At 35.3% G+C, this 21,178-nt stretch overlaps 2 protein-coding genes across 3 annotated transcripts; one reads left to right on the forward strand and one right to left on the reverse strand.

The window, feature by feature from the left end:
* Positions 1–297: 297 nt before the first annotated feature.
* On the forward strand, positions 298–18,451 carry LOC121239920 (transcription factor E2FB). 2 transcript variants are annotated; one of them, XM_041137309.1, is made up of 14 exons: positions 298–775; positions 14,563–14,755; positions 14,999–15,058; positions 15,201–15,286; positions 15,360–15,448; positions 15,567–15,621; positions 16,227–16,279; positions 16,367–16,417; positions 16,501–16,549; positions 16,667–16,732; positions 16,824–16,900; positions 17,085–17,310; positions 17,697–17,763; positions 17,908–18,451. In XM_041137309.1, exons 1-14 carry the CDS (start codon positions 575–577, stop codon positions 18,030–18,032), a joined length of 1,398 nt encoding a protein of 465 aa, XP_040993243.1. In that variant the 5' UTR covers positions 298–574; the 3' UTR covers positions 18,033–18,451. The 2 variants fall into 2 exon arrangements, with proteins under 2 accessions (XP_040993243.1, XP_040993244.1); XM_041137310.1 differs by having other exon boundaries at positions 640–775; positions 14,591–14,755.
* A 784-nt stretch (positions 18,452–19,235) lies between these two features.
* On the reverse strand, positions 19,236–20,883 carry LOC121239987. The gene is made up of 3 exons (XM_041137409.1): positions 20,500–20,883; positions 19,599–19,793; positions 19,236–19,506 (listed from the first exon to the last, which is right to left on the reverse strand). Exons 1-3 carry the CDS (start codon positions 20,743–20,745, stop codon positions 19,348–19,350), a joined length of 600 nt encoding a protein of 199 aa, XP_040993343.1. The 5' UTR covers positions 20,746–20,883; the 3' UTR covers positions 19,236–19,347.
* Between the last annotated feature and the right edge of the window lie 295 nt (positions 20,884–21,178).

Here is a 21,178-nt window from a genome sequence, read left to right on the forward strand (position 1 = left end):
AAATTAAAATTTAAAAAAATTAAATTATTTATTATATTTTATATAAAAATTTAAAAAAATTATAATAATAAAATAAAATACTTTTCGAATCTTATCCGAGCAGCTCTACGCCTAAAATTTTTGAATGACAGGAACAAGACATTAATATTTTATATTTTTTTTCTTTGAATTAAACCCAACGCCTCAGTCCATCTCAATTTTATTTATTTATTTAAATATAGTAAATTTTCTAAATTATTTTTATTATTTTTTGTTTTCAGGTCAGTAAAAGGAAGAAGTGGCTTCCCTCCACATCTATATCCGAACCGAATTCCCTCCTTTGTTTCCCTCGTTTTCTGCTCTCTTTTTCTCTCCCGCTTTTTCATTTTCCTTCTTCCCAAACACCCCCAACCCAGATCCCACCTCTCTCCCTGCCCCCTCTTCCCCCACTTCTCATTTTACCTCCTATTCCTCCGTCCATTTCCCCCTCAATTTCCTCGCAACTTAATTACTTTGTATCTCTCTCCTCTTTCTTTCCCTCTCTAAACCCCCCAAACCCCGAAGCCCACTCGTCTCGATCTCTGTCTTTGGCTCCATGTCTGGCTCGCGAACTCCCACCCCGTTGCGGCCTTCGCCGCCCGAGCAGATCATTCAGCAACAGCAGCCGCTTAGGCGGCAGCTCCCTTTCTCGTCCTTCAAACCGCCGTTCGGTATTCCAGCAGACTATCACCGCTTCGCTGATCCTCCCCGTGGAGCCACTGATCACGAGGCAGAGGCCATCGTTGTAAAGTCTCCCGTGAGTTTTTCAACATTTCGTTTTTCTTTTATTAGTGATAAAGCTTATGCATTTTATTTTTAGTGTATGTGATTGGAGAGTCGTCTTCGGATCTGCTTAGAAAGTGAGTGGAATAAATTCTAGGGGTTTGGATTTGTTAGAATATGTGATCGGAGTGAGTTCTTCGGGTTGGTATTTATAACAAAATTATTTGTACCGTTTACTGGACCTGGATTAAATCAAAAGTTTTTGTTGGGGAATTGAGTTAATTCTGTGGTTGACCATGTGCATTTGGTGATTTCTGTGTCTCTTGTTGGTTTTGCACGTGAAACTATTATTCTGATTGTGATTAACAACTGTCAGTCATCCAATGCTCTGTATCTTGAAGATATTAGGATGTTGGCAATGGAGAATAGATTTTTTTGCTAGTTGATTAACAAGTTTATCATTTTATGCTCCACACTCTTCTTTGGTTTTTGATTTGAACTATGAGTTCAAATTGGTTATAGAACTTCAGCCATGCGTAGGTCTTCTTGAAAGAAATAAAGTGACATATTGGATGCTCATCTGAGAGTAAATTAATTCTTCAGACTCAAAGGTCTTAAGTATGTTCAGATAAATATGTTTATATCATCACATGAGGACCTATTATATTTGAAAATGTTTCTGGGAAGTTGGGGGAGGGAGTCATCAACATTGTCAGTGGTACTGGTGCTGGTACTGATAAAGGCTGTCAGAGTCATTGATCATCAACTTGATAGCTGGAATTTTGTACATGCTCATACATGGTTAAAACATGATTGTATTCAAAAACAGCATTGATCAAAGTATTATTCTACATTATTTTTGTCATCAAATTGGGAAACAATAATGGAATAGGACAATGATGTGTATTGGCATTGGTGCTCCATACCATATGGTATCATGAAGGATTGATAAACAGCCTTTTTCCAAACGGTTGCCAACTATAGAACTTTCTCAACATGGTTGCTTTAGATTATTGCATCTATTAATACCTTTATGTTCCAAGTAGTTATTTTCCATTAATAAGTATTTCAAATTGAGAGAGCTATCTCTGCCATCTCAAGCAGTCATATAATCTAGATCCCAATGTTGGTGTAAGCGCGGTTGAGCACAAAGTGCCAAGGCCGAAGTGCTTCACACACCAAAAGTGAAGTGCATTTACAAAAGCGTTTTTGTTTTGCACTTTTTGTGTGAGCTTAAAGCACAGAAAAGTGCGCTTTTGTGTCCTTTTTTTAGGAAAAAAATATAAAATCAGTTCAAAACCCAGAAAATGATGTAATCAAATATTTTTTAAGTATTTAGTTGAGATTGACTCTGTTCCTGGACATCTGGTGCCAATAAAGAAAAAGTATTTAGTTGAGATTGAAGATCCTTTATGTACCATGGTACTACATCTTGTCACAAGGGATGGATGTGTGTTGAACCCGATGTAATTGTCCAAGTTGGCCTTGTAGATGGATTGATATATGATTGCTTATGTTGGCATAGAAGTCAATAGCTATATTAATTGAACTTTTTTAGTCATGGCCTTGGCATATTTTTATCGAGTCATCTACTTTAATTTGATTATGCCTGTCAAATATCATATATGTGTATATTTTGTAAAGTACAAGATAATTATACAAAATATGTTTAAATTTTATGTGACTTTTTTTTATAGGTAAATAAATTTTATTGTTTTTGATCAGTAAACAAAATTTATTGATCATAAGAATAGGCAAGAGCCCAAGTATATGAGGCATATACAAGAGCAAGTTGAGCAATGCCTTAGCGTGATAGGTAAATAAATTTTATTGAAACATGTAAATAGGTGTTGCCCAAGTACACATGGAGTAATAGTATACAAAAGTAAACACAATTATAGTCTAGGAACTAGAAAATGATACAACAAAGTCATGAATGCTAGTTCCATTGAGTACAACAGCAGAAAACCAAGACAAAACGTGTGCAAAAAGAAATTTCTAAGTTCATCCAAAGAGCGCTCCCTATCTTCAAAACTCCTACCATTGCTTTCAAGCTAAATACACCACATAAGACATAAAGGAATCATTCTCCAAACAGCAGTCACATGAGAACTTCCATGAAGACCTTTCCAACAGGCTAAAAGATCCACCACCTTCCTAGGCATCACCATGCAAGTCCGGTCCTCCTAAATATCTCATCCCATAATACCCTTGCCACCTCACAATGTAACAATAGATGATCCAAGGATTCACCATTCTTCTTACACGTAGCAGCAATCCGTAACAATAAGTCCACGCTTTCTCAAATTGTCCATGGTCAAGGTTTTCCCAAGAGAGGCAGTCCAAACAGAAAAAAAATAATTTTGGAAGGCATCTTACTCCTCCAAATGCATTTCCAAGGAAAAGAAAGATGACTATGAGATAACTAAACCTTGCACAATGATCGAGCAATGAACTTCATAGTTATCCTTGTACAATGATCGAACAATGAACTTCATACTCCCAATATGCCAAACAATCCTATCCATGTCAAAACTAACAATGCATGCAGTGTATAATAAGCTGAAAAATTAGAAGTAGCTCCAATTTTCCAATCTTGGGCAACTCTATTAAAATGAACATTCCATTGATAAGGGCCATTATGGTCGCCCATATTCCAACACTGAAGTCCCCTTATTAGAAGCAATACAATAAAAGGAAGGAAACATCGCCTTGACAGCAAAATTACCACACCAAGTATCATGGACACCCCTCACTTGAAGATCAAATCGAAGGCTTACATAAAACTTTATGTTACTTGTTTATTACTTGATTTTTATGTCGCATTATACTCTAATAAATTGAGTTAATAGGCTAAACATGCTACTATTTCTTTTAAAGATTTTGTTCTATTTATTGTTTTTGATGTTGGGGTACCTCTCCAAGGCAGGGCTATTCGGACCCATCCTTGCAGAGTAAACCTCGGTCCTGTGCACGATGGTTCTTTTGTTATTATACATAATGTTTATTAGTGTGTCCTTTACTTCAGTCAGGCACTTGCGCTTTTCGCCTAGGCTCCAGATAGTGTTTGTGCTTAAGTGCGCCTAGTGCTCACACCAACACTGCTACATTTTCATCAGTTTTGGTTGAATTAGCTAGGGTGTTCATCCATTAAACCATTATTTACTAGTAGAAGCATAAAAACAATTTGGTTGTGCAGATTTTGAGATGTCTGCATGCTGCAGATATGTCTGGATACCTGCCTATTGACAAGTTTTTAATTTACATCCTATTGTAGCTGTAAAACCTTTATCCTCCTATCATGATTGCTATAGTCACGTCTTTTTCAACATGTGTATGGATGATATGGATATTTGCGAATTCATGACCATGTCCATATCTACAATGTCGAGTCAATTTCATGTAGTGGACAATTTTGTTCTATATTGGAAGTTCTAGGTCTTGTTTGGTTACCAAATATTTAAAAGAAGAACTCAATAAATTTTGAAAATTTCAAACCAAACATCTTCAAATCTAAAAAAATACACCATTTCTACTTCTCATCCAGTTATTGCTCAAATGCGTAAATCAAAACTAGTTTTGCAATTACCAAAACAAAATATACTTTAAGAAATTATATTCAAATAGTTTTTCAATACCTATCCACTTTCACAAACCCAATCCAAAGCTTATTTTTTTAAAAACTTTTTATTTAGAATTTTTTCTCGCCTTTCCTTGTGTACTTGGGCTATGCCTATCAGTATTTAATAAAGTCGTTTACTTATAAAACAAGAAAGATTTTTCTCGCCTTTCCCAAAACCTAATAAAACAACATAGAAAAAAAATCTCAAATATTCTCAAAATTTTCCATAACCAAACATTCAATTAATTACTCCTTAAAGGGGAGGACTGAAAGATCTTCTAAACTGGATCATTTTGCATTGAAAGTATTAAATTTGAAGTATGTATGCTAGTTAGACATGCTTGTTCGCCAGATCAATGCTCTAGTCGTTTTAAGTGTAGATGGATATTCATTGCTTGTGGTGGAAATGGATATAATTTCAGGTACTTCCAAGACTTCTTTGGTTGACAAATACCAATCAAGTTCTAAGAGATAGCAACAAGGCTGCTCAGTAGTGATGCCAACAGTTGGGCCATCAAAGAATTTTACATTCAAGAATGCTGTCCTTGAGATGGGTCAGTTAGTTAGTAGGAAGCATTGATAAGATGAAATGAGTATTGCACAATCTGATGGTTTTTTTAATAAGTAATGAAGGATTTTTTTGGAGAAAGTAATAGGCATAACCAATGTACAGTGGACGTATACAAGAGAGACACCTATGCTTGGTTGACAGCTGCTACAAGAAACTCATGGACACTTGGACTGTTAAAATCTATTACAATGGACCATTGAAGTAAAAGTTTGAAAAAGAAAGCTCTAATTTCGTCCATTGTCCACTTGGAGTCTTCAAAACTTCAAACATTTCTTTCCCTCCAAAGGCAATGCAATAAACATATGAGAGGCATCTTCCAAATTGCTACATTATGTGGATTGCCATGCAAGCCTCTCCAGCTTGCTCAGAAATCAACCAGTCTTCTAGGCATCACCCAACCAATCTCACCTAATCAAAAAAATCATTCTATAGTGTCCTAGCTATTTTGCAGTGTAGGTCCGTAGGAGTAGGTGGTGAGTCTCCCCATTGCTTTTGCACATACAACACCAATTCGTTACAATGATCCGATGCTTTTGTAGGTTGCCGGTTGTAAGAATCTTCCCTAGGGTAGCTTACCATACAAAGAAAGCTGCCTTTAAAATGCATCTTAGTCTTCCAGATACTCCTTCAAGGAAAAAGGATTTGTATTTTGAGTAGTAAGGGCCTTATGAATGGACTGTGAACAATCTGATGGTTTTAATTTGATGATTTGAACCTTACTTTTTTCTTTCTATCGGTTAACAAATTGTAATTGATGATTTGAACCTTACTAGTTTTGGGAGGAATGGTATCTCACATTGTCGTAATGATTACAAATGAAAACTTGAATTCTTTGTATATATGATGCACTACTGTGACATCAAGTATCTTTGCTGATGATGAACTACTGTGATATCAGAATCTTTGCTCGGAAGCTAATGTGCTTTTATGGTTGAAGCCTTAATTTTTGTGTTTCATCATAAGATACTGCCCTTTACATACATGAATATAAGTAAAGGCATGGCAATGACATAATTATATCTGTTTGCATTATGAGTTTTTTTTTTAATTGAACAATAATCAAATTTGAAAAGAAGTATCTAATCATACGGGTCAGACTGATGTCTTAAATTTACAAGGCAGGGCCTTTTGTTTCTGTGTTTCGTCTATCACTGGTTGAAATGGGAGGGCAAGGACCTATAAATCATGAAGAAATGATCCTGCTATCTATAAGACACATCTTGTACTTGTATTGCTGATATGGGCTTATGGTATGAAAGTAGCCAGAGCTCTCTTATATCTGCAATACAAGTACAAGATGTTTCTTATATGACAATGGTACAGATCTAGTTAATAGTTTATGAGTATATGCTATAATTGGAACATGGTTGTGGAACTATTAATTAATTATAGTATAAGTAATTAAGTATCATGATAATTACTATTAGAGTAATTAATTAATAATTACTCTAAGAAACTAGTACATATATTGGTATGCATTATATTGAAGTATTTCATGATAGAACCATTAACAATTACTCCCATGATATACACTAGTGCATATGCTAGTATTGACTATGTAAAAGTTATCAATAATTTATCATGATATAACCATTAACAATTACTCTAAGATCTACTTATAAAAAAAAAAAACAATTACTCTAAGATCTATACAAGTAAATATGCTACTATTGAATATATGTATAAGCTAAGATTTATGATATAAAGTATACCCTGTATCGATTATTATAATTTCAAGTTCGTAGTTATAATATATGTATGCAGTATGTTTTTAATATAAATTATATAGCATACATATGATATTTATCTAGTTAGTGCACATACTAGATTACTATATACAATATAAATTAGTAATAGTACATGACTCATATTTAACAATTACTACCCCAAGATATGTATTAGTACATATACTAACTAGTTTTAATAGTGAATATCTACATACATGTGTGAACCTATATAGGCCTTGGTCTTGGGGTATCACTCCCTTCAAGGTCCAAGGTTCAACATCTCATGGGTGCAAACAATCCTTTGGGACCACACCTCCTGGTGAAAAGTCAGGGATTTAACCAGTATGTAGGAAAACTTTCGTGGGTGCAGTGCACGAGATCGGGGTTTACTATGTAGGGGTGGGTCTTAAGGGCCTTGCCTTGGAGAGGTTCCCTGACATAAAAAAATATATACATATATGTATGTATATACATACATGTGATACTATAAAAATATTATGACAAAATTATTTCCCGTGTATTTGGGCTATGCCTTTTTCTATCAATAAAGTTTAACTTTTACTTATATAAAAAAATGATATTACGACATAAAGATTAACACTTGTAGTATAGTATTGAACATAAGTTATAGACTTTCAATATAAGTATGTGCTATATATATATATATGATTACACCTATAAAAAAAAATATATATATATATATATATGTATGATTACTATATAAAATAAATACAGAGTTAATATATATTTTATAAAATATGGTTAATGATGTTGGACTTTGGAGTCAGAGGCGGAGTTGGAGTTGGTCAGAAAAATCCTCTACATCTGACTCCGACTCCGATTGGGTTTTGCATGAAAAATCCAACTCTGACTCTGCGGAGTGGGGCGGAGTCAGACCCAGAGTTGGTGGGTTGGATTTTGCACACCCCTAAATGAGCTTATAGTTAATAATAAAAAAATAATAAATAAATGAGGTTATAGTTCGGGTTACATACTCAAGTATGTGAACTGCACATCTCAACATTTATTGCAATCCATGTTCACTTGTATAGATGGTCTCAAACAAACAACTAACAGAAAATACCTTCTGAAGGAAATGGATGTGATCTATTATTATCCTATTGCTACATTATTGTTTAGTGCTAAGAAACTGCTGTAATGTTGCTAGACATAGGAAGGAAAAAGGTGAACTTTTTTGTCCTCTCTTCCAGTGTTGGTAAAAGCATGCTTAAGCGCAAAGTGGCAATTCCAAAAGCGCTCTGCTTACCAAAAGTGAAGCGCATTTAAAAAAAACACTCTTTTTTGTGAGCCTAAAGCGCAGAAAAATGTGCTTTGGTATTTTTTTAAATTATAAATGATCAGTTCGAGACCCATAAAGTGATGTAAACAAATACTCTTTAGTATTTAGTTGATATTGAAGATCAATTACATACCATATTGCCCTGCATGTGTCATATGTGGGCATGTGCTTTGAACCCTATATGATATTCCAAGTTAACTTTCTAGATGTATTGATAATTGATTTGCTTATGTTAGCATAGAAGTCAATACCTACAATTTTTTGAGCTTTTTTGGTCATTGCATTTTGTTATATTTTGATTCAACCATGTACTTTGATTATGGCTATCACATATCATAGATGTGTATATTTAGTAGAGTGTAAGAGAATTATATAAAATGTTATGTTTAATTTTTTGTAATCAGTTGATTACTTCATTCTCATGTTGCATATTACTCTAATAAATTGAGTTAATTGGCGAAATCTATTATCATCTTGCTTTTTAAACCATTTTTTGTTGTATTTTTTGGATTTGTTTTGTTATTATGTCATTTTTTTTTAAGTAGTGCGCTTTACTTCGGTCAGGCCTACACTTGCATTTTGTGCTTTGCACCTAGGCTCTAGATGGTATTTGCGCTCAAGTGTGCCTAGTGCCTCCACCAACATTGCTATCTTCTTCCTTATGGTGTAAGGCACATAGATGGTAATATTCAAAACTGTCTTAAGTAATGACATACGATTAAAATAGTGTAAGTAAAATATTGATTAAGAATTCGACATCAATTAGCAGCCTTATTTTTGGTGCATTGGATTTTTCTGACATTTTGTCAATCACTTCTAAGTTTGATAGATATTTTTGAGTTCAAGTTCTGGGAAAGATGGTCTGTAGGGCCAGAAAAAAGAAACTTATACCAATCGTCAATTCGTACTAATGTTTTGGGCATTTAATTCCATGTGCGAGACTAATGAGAAAAATATCATGACTCCCATGATTGCACAAGCCATTAAATGTTGCATCATGGCCTAAGGCACAAAAAGCTTTAAATTTTCCTATTTACATGCCATGCTATGATTATCATAGTTGTGACCTCAATTTTAAAACCTTAAGAGTTGCTACTGTAAATGATCTGGAACCTTCTGGTGGCTAGAGAAGAGCATAGACTAATGTTTGAAGTGAATCCAGTTGGAAAAACTGTATATTCTAGAACTAATACTTGGGAGAGAATTAAGGAAAAAGTGTCTGCCGTTGTGCTGCATCTGTAATGTAACTTCTTTATGAAAGGTTGTAATTTCAAAGATTCTTTTATTGAAATTATCAACTATTCCACGTTATTAATTTCAAGTTGATACCTTAAGTAACATGGACTACTCAATTACCCCACTATACACCATTATTTGGACACCTTACACTGTTTATTGCATTGCCATTTTAGGTTAGATAGTTAAAGAAAGTATATAACTCTATATTTAATGTTTTGATTAATTCTTTGTGCCTCAGGACCCAAGTGATACTGATAGACCTTTAATTTAATGTTTCTCTTACTTATAAAAAAAAAAAAATGTGTTAACTTGAGCATCCAAGCTTGACCTTTATAATTAAGGCGATAGATTCTTGCTGATGAACTTCAGTTTAAATGACACACTTTCTCCCTATAAGAGTAGGGTGCAGGGTGAAGTCAAGGGGTTGTGTTAGGATTAAGGAGAAAAAACCGAGAGATTCCTATTTCTATACAAAAAAGGAGTGAAAGATACTGTAATTTAGGTGAGATGTTTTGATTCTTCAAAAATTTCTTTGTAAACAACCATTCCATTTTGCTATAATACGGAAGTTTGATTTCTTCCACAAGCTTGCTAAATAGGGAGACTGAGACTATCTTTCAAAGGTGACAAATTCAGGTATTTTAGACATTCATAAGCTCTAATGACTTCGATCAGTCTTCCCCCTCTGTTCTCGTTCTTCCAGATCAACAACTTATATTATTTTGGGGAGTCAATTGTGCATTTGGATTTATAAGCCATGTTATCCTTAAGTCGGGTTTGGGCTATAGCTTAGACCCCAAGCCCACTAGGGAATTCAATGGATTCTTAAGGTCTGTTTGGCAACATAATTGTTCTCAAGTATTCTCAAATATTTTTTTCCCAAACATCACTCAAATATAAAACACTTTCAATTTCAAATCTTCAACTTTCTCATCTAATCATTAGCTAATCATTACAACTTTTCCAAACTCCCAAACTCCCAAACAAAACACAAAAAACAATAATACTTTTTCAAATTTCAAACAAAATTATATAAAAAATTATATTTAAATAATTTTTTAACTTTATACTATTTTTATTCAACTTTTTTTCTTTCATTTTCCAAAACCCAATAAAACATCTTAAATCAAACTATTTCACTATTATTCACAGAGATATTGAGATATTCTAAGTATCCAAACGGGCCCTTAGGCAGCTAATTCCAATAGTCTAAGGTGAATTCATATTGATTCGAACCTAAGACCTAGTATATACCAAATCACTTGGGAGTAACTCAAGGACCATTGAACCACCGCCTTCGTGGTACCTACTAAATATATGTGATTCTTGCTTTTGATGCTTGAATAACTTGTTGAGGATGAATCTTATGTCCATAATTACAATTTTTTCTTTTGAAACAAAATTTATGTTAATAGTGATACCCTTAATTTTGTGGGTCGTGAATGCATTGTTGGATGTGCTGAGTTCCATGTGTTTTGAGCCCAATAGGGACTGGTATTTTTTGGCATGGTAGATGTGGCTACTGGCTAGTGCATCCTTGGGTCATTGCAATTATTGGAGTCAATCTAGGCATTGTGAGGCATAGGTATATTGCAACACCATGTGAGCTCTAAAGAGGACATTGAAGATAAGAGTCGAGGAAATTGAGCCACTCAAGATTTTGTAGATTATAAAAGTGTTGAAGAGAATGTGTTGAGTTTGACATTGAGCCTATATTAGGTGGATTTGGACCATAGAAGCACTCAGGGAGTCTCAATAGTGGCTGGTTCTCTTAAGGTCGCATACATGTGTTGGTGAGTGGTGCTCCTGTTGTCCTATATTGTATAAGGTTAAACACATGCGTTGGTGAACGATGCTACAAGAAGGGGTGACCCTTTGTCCCCTTTATTATTTGTCATTGTTTTGGAAGCTCTTAGTTTAATGTTGTTTGTAGACTTGTAGTTGTTGGGGGTGGTTTTCTCTTAGGATGTTCTACGGGGGATACTAACCTTGGCACAATTAATATATCTCATTTACTATTTGCAAAAGATATGTTGATATTTTGAGGTGGATCGGGACTTTATCTAATCCTTATGTGCTCGCCTATATTGTGAGGCTGTTTTAGGTTTAAAAGTGAACCTTGCAAAGTGAGAAATGGTCTTGGTTGGAATGCCTGAGACAGACAGAGTCTAGCTTCATATTAGGATGCAAGGTTTCCTCATTGTGTATGAAGTATCTTGGCCTTCCCTTGGGAGCTTCCTTCAAGGCAAAGTCTATTTGGGATGTTGTGATTGAGAAGATCGAGCATAGTGGGTGATTGAGAAGATCGTCTCAATATCGAGCATAGGTTATGTGGCACAAGGTTCATACGGAGTGGGTTTGTGGAAATACATTAGAAGAGGATGGGGGCCATTTTCTAGATACACTAGATTCGTGGTGGGTAATGGCGTGGGGATCAATTTTTTTGTATGACATGATGTGGAGACAGGGCACTCAAGGACGCCTGTCTTACAGTCTATCAAATTGCGTGTGAATAGGAGGTATTAGTGGCTGAGATAATGGAAGTTTCTAATGGTGCACCATATTGGAACGTCAGTTTCCTTAGTGTGGCACATGATTGGGAAATTGGTGCTTTCACAGAATTATTCAATTTGCTATACTCAACAGGAGCAAGTAATGAAGAGGTAGATAAGATTCTGTGGATTCCATCTAGGAAAGGGAAATTATCACTACGGGTGGAGGAGTACGAGAGGGGGTGCATGTAAGATAAAGCCTCAAGATGCTAGGGAAATTGTTGCATATAAGAAAGGTGGTGATAGGGCTCAAGACCATTTTGAAGGGGTGTTGGATCATAGAGAAGAGTTTCTTCCTTTGTTTGAAGAAGAATAATCATACCGGAGATATTTGAGATAAGAATGGCTAAACTTAATGTCCTAGGAAGAAAGCTACTGAAAGCAAAGGTCAGGAATATCTTGGTTTAACAGAAGTTAGTCAAATTATCCTACGAGGCCATCACTAGTTAGGAGAACACTTATTTTCCTAGGAGAGCATCCAAGAGGAAGGTGCCTCTTTTGTTTGGATAGCGTCTCTGGGGACGATCATGACTGTGGACAACATAAAAGAATGCCGGATCGTTGTTGCTGATTGGTGCTGCATATGCAAATAAAGTGGAGAAACAGTGGATCACTTGTTTTTTCAATGTGAGGTAGCCAAAAACCTATGGAATGATTTTTTTAGAAGAATCGGGATATCATAGGCTATGCCCGGGAGAGTGTTGGTCTTCTTGCAAGCTGGAGAGGTATCCATGGTAATCCCCAAATTTCAGAAATCTGGAAAATGACTCCCATTTTCCTTTTGTGGTGCTTATGGTTGGAAAGGAATGATCGAAGCTTTGAGAATTGGGAAAACACTTTCGATGATCTTAAAAGTTTCTTTTTAAATACACTATTTGTATGGGCCAATGCTTTAGACTTCTATGGTATAGTTTTTCTGAGTTTCTTGTATTTAACTCTAGCTCCTAGCTAGGTGTTCTCTTGCATATATCTTGTGTACTTGGGCTATGCTTGCTTCTAGTATTTAATAAAAATCTATTTTTACTTCACATGGCCAATATATTTTGGGTTGTTGCAATTATGCCTTGTGATTGTTTTTAATTTGATGCTGCTCTTCTCAAATTGGCTTGAAAGCCTTGGCAGGTTTGGGGCCTTAGATGGGACACAAAATTCTCATTTGATTTCATCCCATCCTATTCCCAAACATAATTTAAATACAAAATTTTCAAACTAATCATTATAACTTTTTCAAACTTTCAAATAAAAAAAAAAAAAAACAATTCCAACCTTTTCAAATCTCCAAACAAAAATAATATTATAAAACTATATTATTGCAATATTTTAACTTTATAATATTTTTTATTCAACTTTTTCTCTCTCATTTTCTAAAACTCAAAAAATACTCAACTCAAACTATCTTAATACTATTTACAAACTATCTTACTACTATTCACAGAATACTCATCTCTGACTCCCCAAACAAGCCTAAACCTCTTTGTGTTCTTGGCTTATAAGCTCATTACATGAGGTTCATGTCATGTTATTGCCCTTAAGCCTCTTGCATATAACATGCAAAATATTAAGGAAAATGCGAATCTTAGTGCTTGCCTCTAATGAAAACTGATACCCTTTTGGTTTTCATCATTGATTACACACACTCAACATACAAAATACTTTCTTTTTAATACTTTCTTTCAGTCACACCAAATGACACATGATGTGGATAAAAATAGTGGATATATCTGGTTTAGACTCTAGTGAGGGGATTGGGTGTGGGGGTAATAGGACATTGGGGTGGGAGATGCAGGTTTACAATCAAATTACTACTGTCCTCTATAAAATTGTATGATTTTGCTCTTCAAGGTTAAAGGACTTTTTCAAAACAGTTTATGCATATATGCAGATTGGAAATAGTAGATATGGGGGGCTCATAATGTGGCATGATATTTTGCCTTTTGAAACTTTTCCTTAATATTAATGCCCTAGGTGTATGTATAATGCAATTTGAGGTACAGAAGCTGATGCTTGTGGAGTTTGATGCCTTTACAATTTTGGTTGTGGTTGGTTTGAATCCAATTGTGATGATTCTCATTCTCGCTGTAGTTGAATTTGAAAACAGCAAGTAAAAGATTCCATACTAATGCTAGTGTATTGCCTTGTAAGCATGGCTTTACTGCTGAATAGACATGTATTTTTGTGGAGTTTAGACGTCTGGTTGGTTGGGAGAATCATTTTTCAAAGTTTACATGATGTATCCAAGTCATTTGATGTAGAAAAACGATAATGGTGTCTGTCAAGTAATTGTTCATATCTATCACATTAGAGGTTCTGTTGTTTCAATTATTTTGTAATATAAGTGTGGTAGTTGGAAAATTAAGAGTTTTCATGAGTTACCTTTGAGAAACCTCAGCTATAGAAAAAATTAGATGTTTAATGAATTTGCTTTTGAGAGTGATGAGATACTTACAATTCAATGATCTTTCTGGTGGCCCAGAAAAAAATGATCTTTCTGGAGACAAATCTTTGCTATTCTGGCTATTTTTTGTTTCAGGTTGTTTCCAAGACATCTTACAAGTTTTAATTGATATTTGTTCTGTGAATTTTAGCAGTTGATGAGTTGCTAACAGCCATTCTGTAAAATTGCATTGTCCAGCCTCCTGAAAATTAGATTGGTTGTCAATTTGGTGATGGTTTTTCCACATGTATATTTGTACGTTCAGTTAGCATTCTATTGTCTTGAATGGGGGCTTGAATTCTTGCATTTAATTTAAGTGTATTTGCACATATTGATAATTTTATTTTGAAAAAAAAAATCAAATGGTGTTTATCAGCAATTAAAGCGGAAGAGTGACACAACAGATTATGAAGCTGATTCTGTTGATAGAATGGCTGGTCCTGGGTTCACTGAAGTAGTTAACAGTCCCCTTCAGACACCTGTGTCAGTAAAAGGGGGAAAGGCAAACAAAACATCACGGCTTTCGAAGTGTAGTAAATCTGGACCTCATACTCCAGTCTCAAATGTTGGTGAGTACAAAACTTGTTGAGTATTTTCCAATATCTGTGTTCCTTCTAACCCTTCTAACCTATAAAAAAAAAAGAAATATCTGTATTTCTACTATGTATCAATGTCAGTATTGGTCAATGTAAACCCCAGGATACGTAGATTCTGTTAAAATTCTCACTTGCATAGATACTTGTCTGTCTCTGGTGGCCCCAGCGGAAATCATGAGATACACTTACTGTAAAAATTTCTGCAAAATTTGGCAGGTTCTCCTTCCGGCAATAACCTTACTTCAGCTGGTCCTTGTCGATATGACAGCTCCCTGGGTAACAAATTACTGTTTGTGCATTTATTGGTTATGTTATATCTCATTATTTTAAAAATAAGCATGGTTCATTTCGTTAGAGGCTATTTGTGGAATTTAGCAACTTCTTGTTTAAGAGTGACTGTCATATGATTCTTATACAGGTCTCTTGACAAAGAAGTTTATCAATCTAATCAAACATGCTGAAGATGGTATTCTTGATCTAAATAAAGCTGCTGAAACTTTGGAGGTGACCGTTATTCTTTCTTGTTCAACATATCAATTATTTTTAATGTGCTGTTAGTTGAAGATTTCTGCTGCAGGTGCAAAAGAGGAGGATATATGATATAACAAATGTGCTTGAAGGAATTGGTCTCATAGAAAAGAAGCTCAAAAACAGAATTCAGTGGAAGTAAGGGAATGTTTTCTTCTCTTTTCAAAGTTCTATGTTATATTTGTTATCTAAACTGTGAGGACTGATTATCGGCTGCATGTGAGAATTTACTTTGTTTGATGGATTATTTGATTAGAGGACTTGATGTCTCAAGGCCAGGGGACGTTGATGAGAACTATTCCAGTTTACAGGTATGCAGAATAGAGAAATTGTTTCTTGGCATGTATGCATGGATGCATGGATGCTGAGGTTCTGCATAACTCTTTGAAGAGTGTTTGTATGTCTGTGTTCTTGCTTTTTAGTATGATTTTATCGTTTCCTCCGAGGTGAATTTTCAACCTGATAGGTTGATTACAAAGGCAGCATTATGCCTAGAGTGAGCAGAATGGAGAAGTTGGACTTTATTGTTGAATAATTAGATAAGGCTTTCTGTTGAGCTTATTATATCTGAATCACCATGTACATCATTCAGAGGGTGATGGATCAAATATGGCATCTTTTCTCTCATGTGTATATTTTGAATGTATGAGAAAAGCTTGTATGCCGCCCATACTTGACCACTATAGTGTACCGCTCTGACATTTTTTTTTTACTTAATGATTAAGGAAGTGATTTTAAGTGTATTGGTGTATTTTTTTTTTTATTTTATGAAAAAAAACACAAAAAGTAACTAGCGGTACAAATGAGCGGTGCTACTCAGGCGGCAGAGTAGCACCGCTCTTGAACATATATAGTGTTTGCATATTTCTGAAGGTGAAGGATTTGGCCTCAATTTTTTTCATCTTTTAATCTGTAGGCAGAAGTTGAAAACCTTTCCCTTCAAGAGCGCAAATTAGATGAACAAATAAGGTTAATAGTTATGCCTTTCTTAGTGCTGCTCTATTACACTGTTTTGTTTTTCAACCATTAATTTGCTGAGGCTCTAATCTATTGCAGAGAAATGCAAGACCGATTGAGGGACCTCAGTGAAGATGAGAACAACCAAAAGTATGTTCTTCTCCTTTTAACTCTAGAAAGATTGATTCACTTTTGTAATGTCATAATTGGTATCAACCTTTGTGCCGTGTTAGGTGGCTTTTTGTCACTGAGGAAGATATCAAGGGCTTACCCTGTTTCCAGGTTTACCCCCCCTAAATATTATCATATATGCTTGGTTGTTTTGGCCACCTTGCATTTCTAGAATGAATTTATTGTATTTACTGTCAACTAAATACATATACTAACTGGTTCTTCCAGAATGAAACATTGATAGCAATTAAAGCTCCTCATGGTACAACTCTGGAAGTTCCTGATCCTGATGAGGTAAATTTAAGATGGACAAGATTGATGAAACAAGTTCATATTGAGAATTTACCTGCATAATTCTCAGTGCGTCATTTCTGATGTGTACCAGGCTGTTGACTATCCCCAGAGGAGGTACAGGATAGTCCTAAGAAGCACAATGGGTCCCATAGATGTTTATCTTGTCAGGTAATGTTGACTTTAGTTGAATATAAGATCATTTCTGGAGTCATTACTCTCCTCCCTGCACTAGGAAGATAAAGTCACAACTTTCTAGCAAGATAAAATCACAACTCTATAGGAGATAATGACGATGAAATATCCAAGTATTCTTGTAATCTGACTTGCTTTCTCTCACTGTCCATCATTTTAGTCAATTTGAAGAAAAGTTCGAAGAGATTAATGATGTTGAGGTACCTCCAAACTTACCATCAAGCTCAGGGTTTGATGAGAACCTGGCAAACACAATGGTCACTGAGGAGTGCAGAGGAAAGGAGATTGAAATGCATGGACAAGATGCTCATAGAATGTGCTCGGATCTTAATGCCTCTAATGACTTTGTGAGTGGAATCATGAAGATTGTGCCGTCTGAAGTCGATGTAAGTGTGGTTCTTGATTTGTATGGATATATTAACTTTTTGAAAGATACAATTTATTGCAAACATTTTCTTTTGTTCACTGGAGATCCAATTTTTTTTTTTTTAGAGCTGAAGCAACATGTTCTGAATTGCAAATATTCTGAAATGATATAAAATCAAGTGACCGAATGGATTGGTTTCAGAGTGGCCTAATAATTCTACTTGTAATTCTTTCATTTTTGTTCTTTTGCAAGCTTATTATCACAAAAAAATTTAATAGTTAACGACAAGTTAGACTCCATCAACAAGTAATTGTTCCAATCATCCTGAAATTTGTTTCTGTTCTTCTGATGGAAGGGCTAATGACTAATGAGCAACATTTTTTTTCTTTCTGTTTTACTATTCAGAGTGATGCAGATTACTGGCTTTTATCAGATGCTGATGTCAGCATCACAGACATTTGGAGAACAGAACGTATCCTGACAACAAAGATACCGCCTTTTTTTTCAATTTATTTTTCATTTTCCATGTGCTCTCTTTTTTATTCAGAAATTGCCATGTGTTAATAACTTGGCAGTGAGTACTGAATTCCTTGATTCTTGACTATATTTGGGGCAGAATGGAACGACTTCAGTACATTTCAGGACGATTATACCATGGCTAACATAAGCACACCACAACCCCAAACTCCACCGTCCGGTGCTACCGAAGGGCCTCCTGCTGCTAACCCTACCAAGAGTTGAGACCCTGGAAAGTGTATGTGGATGCAAGACTTAATCTTGTTCAGGACTTATGATGTTCAACCATTCGCTGTTGTGTAAATCCCTGGAGGTGGGATTGAAGAGTTTCCCCAGCTGATGCTGCAGGATGTTCCCAGAAAAGAAAAAATTACAAGAAACTACTGGATGGAAGATGGAAGTAGCAGGTTCGTTGTATAGGTAAGTATGTCATATTGTAGAGCAGAAAACGACCAAAAAAGAAAAAGAAAGAAAACCAATGTTGCTTGTACAACCATGTATATTATTTACATTCTTGGCTCTAGTACTGTACTAACTAGCTTGACCTCTAGGTTAACTTGACAAGTAGTAACGACAGGAGAGGTATTCATATGTTCAGAAATTGAAAGAATAAAGGGAGCGAAAAGAGGATCTATCAAATATCATATCATCCTGTTTGTTTTTTCATTTTTAACCCAATAATTTTTTATAGATGTAGTGCCGTAACCCATGCTGCCTCTGGTTAGTGATTTGCATGAAGCCCTTCTCTCAGTTGTGGGAAGTGGTGAGACGGTTACCTCTCTCTCTCTCTCCATTCATTATCACATTAACTACTGGTTGACATCTTTATGGGACTTAATAATGAGTGCTCAAATGCTTAAATATCTGAGGCATTTGATCACGAGTCATTACCCTCAACATAAAAGCAAGTCATTTTTTTTAGCCTTTAATATTTGTAAGCTTGTTCATGTGATCCATGAGATGCAGCCATAAATTGAAGGTCAGTCGTTTCACATTCTCACCATCCCAAGTTAATAGTATTCTTGGTTTGCTCTGTTTTGGAATGACCGGTAAAAAATTCACCGCTAATTGAAAGGACCCCCCCTTTAATTATAGATTTTGAAGGGACTTGGGAAAAGGGCAATAGCTATGTGTTGTTTTTGTTTGAGGGAAAAAGAAAGCTCCAAACAACCATTTTCTAACTCCAATTGGCTTAAATTAAGGTTTCCTTTGTTTTCACAACTACTCTTAATTCATCCTCTAATCATTATAACTTTTTCAAATTTTTACGCGATAAAATAAATAATTTGACTTTTTCAAATTTTTAAATAAAAATAATATTATAATAATATATTATAATAATATTTTTTTTAATTTTTAATTTTAATCTCAATTCATCTCATGTTATTCGTAAAAACTAGCTAGGCCTAAGAGAATTTGGATCGCTGGCATTATAATCCAGAGTTGGTTACAGGAAGGAAAAAATGTAGTATGACAAGAAGTAAAACATGGGGTTTTTGACCTGAAGAAACTATACATATAAAAAAGAAAAAGAAAAAGGTTATTTTTCTTTCTCAACTTTCTTTCCAATCCAGCCGGCAACGATTGGAGTCAGGGCTACCGTGGGAGGAAATCTGATTGGAGATGCGGCCTTGTGTGCAGCATATGCCAAAGCAAATGTGCCAACCTTCTCCCCGGTCTCATTGGTTGAGATCCCCACCTGCCAAAATATAGTATGTTTGATACAATGAAAACTTGAGACGAATTGCAGTTCATCATACAAACAAAGGCTTTTTTTTTTTTTTTTTTTACCTTTTGCAGCAAAGCTTGGACATCAACCCCAGCGCTAATTAGTGCATAGCAGATTAAGAAAGAGATCAAAGACAGAGTAATGGAGGTTGCCAAGTATGCTCCTCCATACTGTGCTAGCAGCTCCTTTGCTTGATTCCCTTTTGATTTCTTCTCCTCCCCATCACCTTCCTTTCCTTCCTCTTTTGAGCTAAATATCTGCAGCCATCCATCCATAATATTCTTTTAAGGAAATCAGACCAAACACTCTCATCAAGGATGTAATGTATTAGCATCAACAGTCACGCCATGCCTTTTCAACTAACTAGCCAAAAACAGAGTACCGTGTAAATTAATGGGATTTGAGTTTGGAATGAAATAACCATTGAAAAGTTCTTTTTCTCAAACATTTCTTTGGCTTCTAATATCCCCAGATTAATGAACTATTTGTTGAGTGAAGTAGCATGTATTGTATCAGTAATATCAGTTAATTCCTATCTATGAAACTCGCATTGCATGAGACGAAAATCGCCTTCAGGTTGTCGGTGAAAGGTATCCATCGAACAAATTAGAAACTCCTTCCCATCGATTTGCAGGTGTCAAAACCCAGAGTTTTGTGACAGTTGTCTCTTTCATTCTGTTATTCCTTAAATTACTCTGCAACCTGGGGTACCCATGTTTATATATATTGAAATTTCATGTCTATTTAGCTCCACATCCCACTCCCCATACCCATCTCTCAATTTGAAGACACCTTTTCTATCTAATTAGCTAAAAAAAAAAAAAAAAAAGAACAGAACTGGGAAACAAACCGCATTAGGAGCACCACCAGTGGATGATGATGATGATGATGATAACCCATCACTTTAGAGGCCCACAAGCAAGCAAAACAGAAATAAAATGGAGAGAAAGAAGGAATGAACACCTTCCAGAGACCAGCCTCTAGGCCATACTTCTTTGTGATTTCCTCAGCTGATGAAGCAGAAGAAGGTGATGAAGATGAAGATGGGCTTTTAGTTTCCTCTGTTTTCTCTTTGAGAGCTCTGACCGTGAACCGCTTCAACTTGGCTTCGGAGAGTGGAATTGAAGCGTGATAGCAGATTCTTGAGTGCCCTTTGCTGAAGAAAGAAGCCTGGGAGAGAGATGCTACTGCTGGCAGAGCCGTTGCCATTTTTAGCCAACCAAAGATTTTCTTTTCTATCTATTCAAACATGACCATTTGTTCCGATGAAAGACGGAGAAAAAATATCTCATAGAAGTGATAAAACCAAAGACGTAGAGAAGAAGAGATTTGTGTGAACCAAGCAAAAAGGGCGAACAGAGCAGAGCTGCAGAGGGTCAGTCATTTGCAATCGGTGGGTGCTAGTTATGGGCTTGGCTGCATTGCCGGCCCAACTCATTTATTTATTAATATTTACTTAGTATTTTAGGATAATTAATTGATTTTAAAGTGATGAATTTTGATGCTGTAAAATCTTGAGACTCAATAAAGAAGTGTTATATCTATAAAGAGATTTTATAAAAGTGAATTCTTAGTCTTGTTTGGATTTGAAGATAGTTTTATTTCATCTCATTTCATCACATCATTACAATTTTTTTAAATT

The sequence above is a fragment of the Juglans microcarpa x Juglans regia genome, chromosome 7D, assembly GCF_004785595.1.
Source record: "Juglans microcarpa x Juglans regia isolate MS1-56 chromosome 7D, Jm3101_v1.0, whole genome shotgun sequence".
NCBI classification, from domain to species: Eukaryota; Viridiplantae; Streptophyta; class Magnoliopsida; order Fagales; family Juglandaceae; genus Juglans; species Juglans microcarpa x Juglans regia.

Bases quoted from the DNA above. Each gene is read 5' to 3' on its own strand.
- LOC121239920 (XM_041137309.1), top strand. From the start codon at position 575: ATGTCTGGCTCGCGAACTCCCACCCCGTTGCGGCCTTCGCCGCCCGAG. The intron at 15,449-15,566 runs GTAAGGGAATGT...TTATTTGATTAG, and splicing joins AAAAACAGAATTCAGTGGAA to AGGACTTGATGTCTCAAGGC. The intron at 16,280-16,366 runs GTTAATAGTTAT...AATCTATTGCAG, and splicing joins AAATTAGATGAACAAATAAG to AGAAATGCAAGACCGATTGA.
- LOC121239987 (XM_041137409.1), bottom strand. From the start codon at position 20,745: ATGGCAACGGCTCTGCCAGCAGTAGCATCTCTCTCCCAGGCTTCTTTC. The intron at 19,794-20,499 runs GTGTTCATTCCT...GGATGGCTGCAG, and splicing joins TAGAGGCTGGTCTCTGGAAG to ATATTTAGCTCAAAAGAGGA. The intron at 19,507-19,598 runs GTAAAAAAAAAA...ATATTTTGGCAG, and splicing joins TCCAAGCTTTGCTGCAAAAG to GTGGGGATCTCAACCAATGA.